This window comes from Quercus suber, unplaced genomic scaffold (assembly GCF_002906115.3).
Source record: "Quercus suber isolate HL8 unplaced genomic scaffold, Cork oak 2.0 scaffold_18, whole genome shotgun sequence".
In the NCBI taxonomy this organism is placed as follows: Eukaryota; Viridiplantae; Streptophyta; class Magnoliopsida; order Fagales; family Fagaceae; genus Quercus; species Quercus suber.
The window spans coordinates 985251-998026 of record NW_027069483.1 but is presented as its reverse complement, the minus strand read 5'-3'; the positions used below and the strand labels follow the sequence as shown (position 1 = coordinate 998026).

Sequence of the window (12776 nt, the reverse complement as noted above, 5' to 3'; positions counted from 1 at the left end):
ATGAATAGATAATAGATCCAGTTGTAATAATGCCTAAATAATTAATATTGCAATTCTTTAAGAAACAGACACTGAAGTCAGAGAAATATATTAAGCAATGGTTTGTCTGAATTGGTGTAAACAGTTTACTCCAGTTATACAAGGATTAAGTTTAAAATATGTATGTACAGTTGGCTTGAATATATGGTTGATGGGGCATCACTAAGCTTGTTTCTTTAACTTTTTTTTGTTCCTTTCACCGCAACCAAAGAGATTAAAATAGTTATATATATACACAATTGATAACTTCACACAGTTCGCAATTCATTGAATAGAGTAATGCAGGGTTTTTTTACAGACGTCATTGTTTAGCTCAGCAGTCTTGTAAATCCTATAAATGCATAATATGACAAAGGTAATATAAGCAGCAGATCCAAGAGGCTCATTTGGAAGTTTGAGAAGTGAACAAGAAGGTCACTAATGTCTAAGCCAAGGTAAGTTTTTCTTTCAATGACCCCCTTAGATCTTCCAGTGCATTCACCTCTAAATAACATTCCAATTTTCTTGCTTAGGATTTCATTATTTTCCTCTAAATAACATGGTTTATACTCAATGATCTTCAGGTTGGAAGGAAAGGTGGCCCTAATCACTGGTGCAGCTAGTGGGATTGGTGAGGAGGCAGTGAGATTATTCACCGAGAATGGGGCTATTGTTGTTGTTGCTGATGTTCAAGATGAACTGGGTCATCAAGTTGTTGCATCAATAGGTCCTGAGAGAGCAAGTTATCACCATTGTGATGTAAGAGATGAGAAGCAAGTTGAGGAAACAGTGAATTATACCTTGGAGAAATATGGTAGCTTAGATGTCTTGTTTAGCAATGCTGGAATCATTGGCCCCTTAACTGGCATCCTAGACCTTGACATCGATGGTTTGGACAATACCATGGCTACAAATGTTCGTGGAGTGGCTGCAACAATTAAGCATGCGGCCCGTGTTATGGTATCTAGAAATATACGAGGATCCATCATATGCACCACAAGTGCAGCAGCCTCACTTGGAGGAACTGGTCCACATGCTTATACTGCATCGAAACATGCTCTTGTTGGCTTAGTCAAGTCGGCTTGTGGTGAGCTTGGTGCTTATGGGATTAGAGTTAATTCAATTTCCCCATTTGGAGTTGCCACACCTCTTCCTTGTAGAGCTTATAATTTGGAACCAAGTCAGGTAGAAAGCAATAGTTGTGCCTTGGCCAACTTGAAGGGTATAGTGTTGAAGGCGCGGCATGTTGCAGAGGCTGCTTTGTTTCTTGCTTCTGATGAATCAGCTTACATCAGTGGCCATAACTTGGCTGTGGATGGAGGATTCACGGTGGTTAATCACAGTTTTTCAGCTATCTAAAAATACTAGTCTGTCACAGTTCCTAAGGAGCCAATGTTTTATGTGTGATTGGCTTTAATTAATGTAATATTATCAAATTGAACTGGATTTTCTTTTCAAGTCAAACCTTGTTACCAGCACTTACCATGTGCCTTTTCCTTGTAATCTGCCATGTTATCTTATTTCTGTTTTCCATTTCATAAATCCATCAATCTTGTCTGCCTATGTGTTAAGCATCTTTTTATCCTCAACCAATTAATTACTATTTACCCAATTAATTACTATGTGTGATTGGCTTTAATTAATGTAATATTATCAAATTGAACTGGATTTTCTTTTCAAGTCAAACCTTGTTACCAGCACTTACCATGTGCCTTTTCCTTGTAATCTGCCATGTTATCTTATTTCTGTTTTCCATTTCATAAATCCATCAATCTTGTCTGCCTATGTGTTAAGCATCTTTTTATCCTCAACCACTTAATTACTATTTACCCAATTTTTTTTGTTTCCCAACTATATTTCATGATATGAATCATGGTGTATTACATTTAATAAATAAATAAATAAGCCAAAAACTCATTTTTCCCTTTCCCCCTAATCAAATATTTATTTGTTGAAGACTTGGGGCCTCTTTCCAAAAATTGAATTACTAAATTACCTCAACATCTCGATGGAAGTACAAGTTTGGGAATTATTTTTCATATTGGAAGAATTATATTGCTTGCTATCAAAATGATAGTCATACTACTCTTTCTTGCTCGTTAATTGTTGAGATTAAATTATATAAAAATGTGATGTAAAACCCAAATTTTATCCCTCCAATTCCAACATGTCAGATTATCATATTACATATTAAAGAAATATGGACAATCACACTTAATCAATTCTAATACTCATTTGAAAATCCAATTTAACTATGAATTTATTGTGAGATGTTATTATGTGTGGTATGATGTATTGAGTTTTAAGTAAAACACTGATATGATAATCTCTTATTAGATTGTGTAAAACATAGGTTTTATATTCTATCCTTACTAAATTCAGACTCTTAATTGTTATGTTGGTACTAGTTAGTATATTACTATGTTCTCCTTCGGTCTAAACTCAGTTGGGTCCATTGTACATTCTAATTGTTGCACTACTACACCTAGAGTCCTAGACTATGCCTATATGCCTATACATGTAGATGTAGACTATAGAGTGCGATTCAATAATAATTATGATTTCGGCATGTAATTTCTGATTTCAAGATGGCATTAGAACCTAGATTTTAGGAATCTTTCTCCTCCTTTTTTTGGTGTTTTAGTCTATCGTGTTGCCCTTTTACAGTGTCTTCATTATCGTTCGAGCATTGGTCTTATAAGGTCCATACCTTCTTTGCATCATTTCAAGTCACCAACCACATCACTCAGAAAAACTAAATCCGATCTACTCAATAAATGTGATTGGTATCCCTTCATTACATAATAAATAAATGTTAAAATTACTCTCTCTCTCTTTTTGGATAATTAGTGACATATCAATTTGTAAAGTTTATGTAGTAAGGTTTGATTTATCTCTAACATCATTTGTACAAGAGTTGTCATGCCATAATTTTTTGTAGTCCTTACTCCAGTGGAATGGGTGCATGACCATAGCCAGCGTTTAAAGTTTGGTTATGTGGCATGTAGATTTTGAAGATAGGCTACATATAAATATAGCAACAAATTGTCTACTGAATTGAAAAATAGATATAATATTTTTCTGACAAGTGTTTTTGTAATCCCTCTCAAGTTCCACTCAAGCTCTATTTAGCAGAATCTATGGTAATCAAGATGGGGAAGCATCCTGGCCAGCTCAAAGACCAAGTTGCTTCCCCTGGAGGAACCACTATGAAGGAATTCACGAGTCTGAAAGGGGTGCATTTATGTCCAACTGTGCAAGCATGATGATTTTTGTTGTTGCTGCTGCAAAATTTTGCCATGGGTTACTTCAATTTTCTGATAGTGCAATTAATCATGTTATTGGTTAACCTCATAACAAGCACAATCGAAAACTGTTTTTTTTTTTAATTAAAATTGTTGGGCACTCATATTGTCTTCCATGTTCTTACATATCTCCTAGAGTGGAGATTTTACCAATCTTTGGAACTGCCTTTTTCTCCTTTATCGTAATGAGGTCATTTCCTTTCCTAAAGTAAGGATTTGTTGGAATCTTCTAATTCACCTATTAAAATCTAAAATCTAAAGTATAGAATTTTTTGTTGCCACACTCCTAACCACATCTAGCATTTCAGTCCACTCCTTTAGGTCCATTCAGTTCATTTTGGTCCACTTCAATCCATTTCGTTCCACTTCAAATTCATTTGGTCTATTTGGTCCACTTCAGATCCAGTCAGTCCATTTTACCTTGCAATAATAGATGTCTTTTGTATTCATTCAGAATTTTTTTTTGGAATTCTGATCTTTTGGATAGTAGAAAAATGTTATTTAATTATATATTATTACACTAATGCAAAAGTCGTGTGTACAATAAAATTGTAGATGATTTCCCTGTTTTAAAGCACATCAATGTTCTCAGCAAAAAAAATAAACGCTCCAATGCTTTACGTACCAATAGTAATAATAAATATATGGATTGACAAAGTAACAAGCCTCTTTGGTTCCTCTAAAGTTGTTCATGCTGGAACTAAACTTGGAATGCTGTAATTGTAGAGCTTAGCAGTTGACAGTAGGTGAAGAAGGGTAGGTACCATTGAAATTTATTCATCTAACATATTATCTTGTTGTAAAACTAATAGAAGCCATTCAGGTAATTTGGAAGGAAATATCTAAACATGGGGTATCTCTTCTTTTAATATTTGTAATTAAAATCCTAGTTTGGACATTGTTTTGTTACAAATTTTGAACTATTGTGTTTCGTTTTGTCATTGTAATTGTAATCTTACTATCATTTCCTTTTCCTTCTGATCCGAAATTGTCAGGAATTACACAATAATGGATAATGCTCCCAACTCACAATCCTTCCATGTCTCAGATTTTTTTTTTTTTTATCATTGAACTAATGGATGTTATGCTTGATCCACTTTGAGCCACCTAAATGATGCAAAACTTTGTTAAATTAAAGTGAGAAGTTTGCACCCCAAAATGGAGGGGGCGTTAAATGAGAAGTTTGCACCCCAAAATGAAAACAAACCTCAGTCCCACACTGCTCAAGTACAAGAAAAAACAATACTTTATAATAGGCATAAAGCAATTCCTCAATCGCCGAGCTCAGTAGCGTGAGCTTGTAACCTATGCAGGGGCATTAAGACGATGGGACTATGGGACAACTCAACTGGTCGGGTGCGAGGTGGCTACTAATTGGTCTGCCCATTCCAAGCCAAGGGTTGAGCTATGTGACTAGAGCGAAGGCTCTGGGTTTCATGGTTTCTAGAGTGGAGGGAACTGCGTGAGGCTGGTTTCACAGAGCAGCGACTACCTCCCGCCCCTGGCAGTGGAAGGATTACGGGTCGATGCTTACCTGTGCCCAGCAAGATCCGTTGGGTTCATCCCAAGTGAACCATCACCTTTTTTGTTCTGGGTTTTTTTGCTGTCTTTTCTTTCTCGTTTCTTATTTGATCTTCTTGTTCTGGGTTTTTGCTGTCTGGGCTTTCGCATTTATTATTATTATTATTATTATTATTTGATCTGGGTTTTTCTGTGAAAATTTAAGATGCCTCCATTTCCTGTGAATATATATATATCTGTTTTGTTATATTTTGTTCTGGGTTTTGCTGTAAAATCAGTAAAAATTTGAAATACCTCCATATAAAAAAATAATAATGTGTACGCTTTACTCACATGTAAATTTCATTCTTTCTTCTCTAAAATAAATTGACAAGTTAGCATTGTAACTCAAAAAAAATTGATTAAAAATTAATTATTTTATATTATAAGACAAATTTATATTTTAAATTTTATAGTATGGTGGTTTAATTAGGATTTGTTTGGATACCGTTTATTACTGAAAATACTGTAGTAAAATAAATTTTAAACTATTAATAGTGACCTAGATTTATTGCTTTTTTCTTCTTTTTTTGCACGTTTTTTATATTTGTAAGTCGTGTGAACAGTGCACAAAACCCACGAAAAACGCATACTCCTGCCAGGGGACGCTATCCAAACTCACACTTAATATCCCACCTTTGAGGAATTTTGTGCGGGTCTGAATTTGGGTTTGATTAGAAACATTCATCCCCTGATGACATCCATAGTACACACCATGTGAGTGTGTTTGAATCCTGTCCTTTTCTTGTTCACTGACAAGTGACAAAGCCTTGCCAAACGGGCAAGGTGCCGCCTGCCTGGTGAAAAAAAGTGTAGAATGCTTAAAACTGAGGCATGTCCTATATTGGGATTATGGATAATTAAGACAAATTTATCTTTCAAAACAAACAAACACACAATTCCAATCTAGTTTTAAGAGAATTGAATCAATTGTTGCAATAGTCTAAACAAGATTAATCACATTTGGAATTTACTCCCTTTTTTTTTCTATATGAACTGTCACCGACCATAGTCCTAAACGTCAACGTTTACCATCTTTTTCTTTTGATAACAACTTTATAAAGCGTGATTCAAACATTCTAAACCTGCCAGTCAAAACTACCATTCCCATGACAAACTATCAACTAAAGCATCTCCAACTAAACAAGCTTTAGAGTAATCCAATCTCAAGCCTTCATATCAGATATTGGAAACCCCCAGTCTTCATATGTGAAGGCCTAGATTGCACTGGATACTTTTAAGGGCCTACTTTGGTCACCATGGCACTAGAGGTGTATTGGTATGATTTTGTTTGTTTTGGCATTGTTGGTATTGCCTTCTTTGGTGCCTTGTGGGTGCTATGGAGGAAAGAAGGCTCAAGAACTGATGATAACACAGTATATGAGAGCCTTCTAGTGTCTAGACCGGACAGTGATGTCTTTGTGAGTGCACTGCCTAGGGGTCATGTGAGCACCTCTCAGCTATGGACCAGTTGTTGGCGAGGGGTGCACCCCAGATGGCTCTTGCTCACGCGTTTCGTGTCGTTTGTGGCCATGGCTGGGTTCTTAGCATGGGATATAGTGGATTGGGATGCATCCATCTTTATTTACTACACTGAGTAAGTTCTTCCTTTTGCTGATACTTGGAAGTATGCAAAATTTATATATGTTCTTATTTGGTGAATAATTTGATAACTTTATATTGGGGTTCTCTAGTTTTTTTCAATACGACCATTACTTATTTGAAGTTCTAATAGCAATCACTAAATTTCATGTGTGTTGACTATTAAGGGTAGTACAACTTCCACGCCATACCAATTTAGAATAGAATGTGTCCTTAGGCAAACATGTGTCTTCAACACTTTGCTTGCCTTTCAAGTTCCTAAGGAATTATGGACAGACATATTAGAGTGGCTATTTTTAGAACTTTGAAGTTTGAATTTTTCTTCTTCTTCTTCTTTTTTTTTTTTTTTTAATATGAACTCATCATTCAACTTCAAGCACTCCTAAAATTTTCAATGTTCTTCCCTCTTTACATTCCCTGCCCTCCCTATTAAATCTCAAACCCACTGTCCTTCCATTATTAATTTCGTTCTATAGTTTCAATATTAGTTTCTTTCCAACAATGGGATAACTTTGAAGTCTTTTAAGTCCCAGAAATGTCAAATTCAGACAATGAAGAAGTCATTGGATTCTGGCTCTCATAGTAAGTGCTAATTTATACTCTAATCATCACTGCAACAGCTGCAGTAGCATAACTACTATCCAAAGAGTACAAACAGAGTCACTGTAGGTAATGATTAGTGGGGTTCTTGAGAAACCGCAGCCCTATATTTCTCTGATTGTTTAGACTTTAGAGCTTTCTTCCTTTGCTCAACTCAGATCTATATGACATTGTTGCCTTACATTAAAACTTTTCCTTCTATTTACACACTGAGATTGCATCCTCATTTTTTGAATTTTACCCTGGGTTTTGCTGCTGACAAAATATAAGAAGTAAATGTTGAAGATTATTCCACTCATTAGATTATTAAAGAGTTAATCAAAACTTAATGTTTGTCAACTTTGTCTCTTAAGGATATTGGAGGTATTAGAATATATGCAAGTTATATTTCACTTATAGTGAAAGCTGCCTAATCTGCTATAATTTTCTTTAATTGTTCTGTAGGTGGACTTTTGCATTAGTTATGGTCTACTTTGCGGTATGTCAAGCACCATAACCTTATAATTTCCCCTAATCTTTTGTGCAAGGATATTTATTAGTTTTTACTTGTTCCCTAAGTAATTATAGATTGGCATATGTGAAAGAAATAGATGCAACATGGAGCAATATAAATTTATTGTCTTTTTTGTTTTGATAAAACTTATACTCATTCCAAAGCAGCTCCTGCTTTACACATACAATAAATTTCTGCGTGTAGCTTGGGACCATTGTATCTGCATATGGATGTTGGATATCCACACAAAAACCTCGTTCTGACAATGGAGCAAGAGCTGAAATTCTGAGAAGGGATTTGGAAGAGAATAGAACCACAAACTCTATTACTTACAGGGAAAGAGAGACCAAGGGTACCATCAAGTTGCAAAGCCACTATACTGAAGAGGAGATTCGGAAAAGAGCAGGATTTTGGGGATATCTAATGCAAACTGCATATCAGGTTTGTCCATCCATATCTCAACTTTCTAACCTATTAGGAAACAATGGACCATATTGCCATTGAATTCTGAATTCTTATTCTTAAGTTAGTTAATCAAAATGTTATTAGACTAATTAAGATTTAATCCCCAAATATGCCATTACTAGAGTGAAAACATTTTGACTCCCCATTTAAGTAGTTACATTCTCACATGACATAGTTGATTACTACTTGTTTATATGAATCAATTTCTGGTCATATACAAGGCATAGTATGGCCTAAACCTCATCTGTGCATCATGCATTTATGCCTCGAAGCAGAATGGCTTAAGCTTTGACACCTTTCAATTAGTGGATCATCTTCAAGTATACTACTTTAAATTCTGGTTTGAGCTAATGAATTATTATTCACAGACTTGTGGAGGTGCTGTTATCTTGACAGACGTTGTGTTTTGGTGTGTTATTGTCCCATTTTTATCAGATGCACATGTTGGCCTCAACCTGGTGAGAGTCCACTTCTGGAAACCTTTCTATTGCTCATTTATAGAAGAAATGTTCTCAAAACTTTTAATGTGCATTTTTTTTCCTCTAATTCTCTCTAGCACCCTAAGTAGATGGGTGAACAACTGAAATTATCCTCACTGATTTCTATTGTTCTATGTTTGGCAGTTGATGGGTTTCATGCATACTCTGAATGCTTTTTTCCTCCTTCTGGATACCTCACTTAATAGCCTTGTAAGTATCACAACTAGCAAGTGGGAAGCCTATTGATCCAAGTGACCTGTGGGAATTCCTAATATATGTTTTCTATGTAACCACAAAACCAATCACATGATCTTTCAATTGTGAGAAAAAGTAAACATATAAAGATATGTAACCTAGTATAAAATCAGCTTACATCTTGGAAATGTGAGACCAAAAGGCTAGGATTTCCCAACCCGGACTACTTTTGCAACAGCAATTGAACATTACCTCTATTATAAAATGTCTTCACAGATTTCCTAATGCCACATTCCATGTTGTTTTTCAGCCATTTCCTTGGTTCCGGCTTGCATATTTTGTGCTCTGGAGTTGTATCTATGTTATTTTCCAGTGGGTCATTCACGCCTGTGGTTTTTCATGGTAAGCATATTTTATCACTTTGCCCTTCTTTTTGGCATTGTTATATAGGGAAATATAGTCCATATAATCTGATATATTGGTGCAAGAGCTTGTAACTTAACTTGAGTCTCTACCAGGTGGCCGTATCCTTTCCTCGAGTTAGATGTACCGTGGGCTCCTTTATGGTATATTGTTTCCACCACTTTCATTTATCTTGTTTTTACCTTGAATTAGAAAGAATCTGATCAATGTGTTTAATTTACAGGTACTTTTGCATGGCTGTGGTTCATATTCCCTGCTATGGGACATATGCACTGATCATAAAAGCAAAAAATTCATATCTCCCCAGATTGTTTCCCCATGCTTTTATTAGGTCATGTTAGCTTATTGTTGTCCTCCAAAATTGAGTGACATTAGAAATGGTGTTCATTTTGAATTTATGCTTGTGTATATAAAGGAGGGAATCAGGGAATGGTCAAACCCAACCCTCAAGAAATTGTGGTACATACTGTAACTGTTGGACATATTACAGTTGAACCAATGCCCAAGCTTTACTGCCAGAATGAAGCTATATCCTATGGTATATTGTTTTTGATTTTGATTTTCCTCTTTGTACTTTGAACTGGCCTTTACCAGACCTGCTTTAGAAATTAATATGGAATTTTTGAACTAGAATTTCCAATTGATTGGCAAAGCAAAGTGCTGGATGTGATCTGTCCTATTAGTGTGGATCTTCCTGTTCCAGATCTGTTCAGCATGATTGATTGTCCATAGGTTAACAAGAAACATGAGGTATCTTACTACAGCCAATTCAATCCAACCAGTCATGGTTTTGGATGAAAGATTTGAGAGGGGCTTGTGTTAGCAAACACACATTTTGTATAACAATATTGGTTCATTCTAGACTAGATACATGGTTTAAAAACCTTTCCTTTTCTAGTGTCATACGTTCTCTTGCAAGTTTCAAACACAGAAAACATGATACAATAATATCTTTATAGGCTTTGATTGCTTCAAATCCAACAATGTTCATACTCTTTCACATCATGTCTACATTTTTTCACACCATGTGAAAAATGTGGTCATCTAATGTAAAAATATCCAAGAATGTGAAACAATAATTAGCCTATCTTTAAACTTGATGCGACCAAGAACCTTGTAACTCAATTGGTTGGCATCTTTAGGTGTTTCTAAAGACATTCAAGGTTCAAAACCCCAAATCCCCCCTCCCTCTCCCCCAATTTGGTCCTATTCGGTCCTATTTAGTCCATTTTGTCCACTAAAGTTTTATTCGGTCCATTCGGTCTTATCAAATTTGTTATTATTTGGTCCACTTTGGTCCACATTGGTCCTATTTGGTACACTGTAGTCCTATTCAGTCGGTTCTATCCACTCTGGTCTTATTCGGTCTATTTTGTCCGCTTTCGTCTTATTCGGTCTATTCTGCGCACTTTGATTCTATTTGGTTCTATTTAGTCCTATTCAGTCTATTCTGTCCACATTGGTCCACTTCAGTCCTATTCGGTCCATTCGGTACACTTTGGTTCAATGCAGTCTATTTTGTTCACTTTGGTTCCATTTGGTTCACATTGGTTCTATTCGGTCCATTTTGTCCACTTCGGTCCTATTCACTTCACGTTACTTCTATTCAGTCCACTTCGGTCTAATTTGGTCTTGTTCAGTCCTTTCTGTCCACTTTGGTCCTAATCTGTCCATTCTTATTCGGTCCACTTTGGTCCTAATCAATCCCCTATGGTCCTTTTTGGTCCACTTTGGTCCTATTCAGTCCACCTAGATCCTATTCAGTCCATTTGGTCATAATCTATCCATCAGGTCCCTTTGTTCCATTTGGTCCATTTTGGTCCACTTCGATTTATTTTTGTGCACTTATATAATAGGAAAAAACATGTTTTGGTTGAAAGTACCTATTTTAAATCCAAATTTAATAAAAAATATATATATAAATTCCAAACTCGTAGTATCTAAAATCTTAAGTATAACATTTATTGTTGCTACGATTTTGTAGAGCCAAATTAACGTAGCACTACAGTCCATTTTAGTACGACTAAATTTAAGTCAAAGTATTTCTAAAAATAAAGGCTATGACTAGACAAATGTAATCTTTAAGACAGTTTATCATAATAATCAAAATTCATATCAAACTTATACTGAATATATATAATTTATTCTCTAAATTTTATTGTAGAGAGACAGAGACTACTTGTGATGAGAAACTAAAAAATACAACACCAAAATGTATAAACCCAAATAAAATTTAAAAAATCACAATGATTCATCAATATAAAGTAGAGTTTAAGAAAGAAAAAAATAAAGAGAAAGAGAATAACCACTTTTTCAAGAGAGAATAATAAGAAATTTATTGAAAATAATATGAGAAGAATATATAAAAATATATAATAATAAACATCAAATTAATCAAGTTATGTTATGTAATAAAATTACATTATATTATTATATGCTTTTTTTTGAAGAAAATTATTACATATACTATATTTATAATGTAATAGGATAACATCTATGAAATCAAAGAGAATAAAAAAGATAACAACTTAAAAACAAAAAACTTGATCATGTCAACTCAAAGCAGAGTTCTAGATAATACAAAAATTCATCAAACTAAAGTAGAGTAGAAATGCAAGAAAAAAAAAATCCACAAAAAAAAATATATATATATATATATATATATTTGAATCAAAAAAAAATCCACAAAAAAAAAATATATATATATATATATATATTTGAATCAAAGAGAAAGAAAGAGAAATAACCATTTGTTTGTGGAAAAACTATGTATAAAATGGGAAAGAGAATTGTATTTTATATTAAGAGGGGGGGAATAATAATAGTAAGAAATAAAGGAAGATAAAGGGATAGGGGAAAATTGATATTGAGGTTAATAATAGCAGGGAGATGAATAAGTAAAAGGGAAGGGAAAAGTTAGAAAAAGTATAACAATAAGTTGGGAAATTAAAAAGAAAAAAAAAGTTTAAAATAAGAGAGAGAATGTTGAAAATGGGTGGATGATGTAGTTGTTGATGTGGCTTAATAAGAACGTAGTAACAATAAATGCTACACTTTAGAATATAATACTAGCTATTAACTCATGTTTCACACGATATTTTTTTAGTTTATAAGCTAGTAACTATCAACAGTGGGTTAATCCCACGTTGGAAAAATGAGTATGAGTAAAAGAGACTTAAAACTTGTGTTGTGTATCCAAGAGTTAGGCCCTTATACACCACTGTTAGTTCTCCCTGGTGCAACAAAGATGACATTAATTGTGCCTAACAGGGGCCTTGAAGAAGCATTCTCCTGAGCCCCTGGCCTTGATTGATCTCCTTGCCCGTTAGGTCGATACAAAAACTGTTGTAACCTTCCCTCCCTAACAAGTTACTCTAGATGGTTTCAAAGAGTTCTACAGTCTTCAGTGGTATGCCTTCACTCCTGGTGATATCGACAATGAAGGCTCTGATTGCACCTCAAGGGGTCTCTACTCATTTTGTTTGGTCATTTGAAGTATGACTCGTTCTTAATCTTTTCCAAGACTTGATGCACTGATTCTCGGAACACAGTGTTAACCAGTTGAGGAGCTGTAGGACCAGATTGTTCGTTAAAATCTCTCAAGGGTTTATTATTGTTGTGGCAATCCGACCTGAA

At 34.8% G+C, this 12776-nt stretch overlaps 2 protein-coding genes across 2 annotated transcripts; both read left to right on the top strand.

Annotated features, from left to right (window-relative positions):
• Positions 1–276: 276 nt before the first annotated feature.
• On the top strand, positions 277–1811 carry LOC112019215 (short-chain dehydrogenase reductase 3b). The gene is made up of 2 exons (XM_065761341.1): positions 277–473; positions 603–1811. Exons 1-2 carry the CDS (start codon positions 460–462, stop codon positions 1375–1377), a joined length of 789 nt encoding a protein of 262 aa, XP_065617413.1. The 5' UTR covers positions 277–459; the 3' UTR covers positions 1378–1811.
• Positions 1812–6022: 4211 nt separating this feature from the next.
• On the top strand, positions 6023–9693 carry LOC112019217 (uncharacterized). The gene is made up of 8 exons (XM_024051742.2): positions 6023–6480; positions 7530–7563; positions 7783–8019; positions 8412–8501; positions 8667–8732; positions 9028–9119; positions 9236–9283; positions 9364–9693. The coding sequence occupies exons 1-8, from the start codon at positions 6143–6145 to the stop codon at positions 9479–9481; spliced, it is 1023 nt and encodes a 340-aa protein (XP_023907510.1). The 5' UTR covers positions 6023–6142; the 3' UTR covers positions 9482–9693.
• Positions 9694–12776: the final 3083 nt, after the last annotated feature.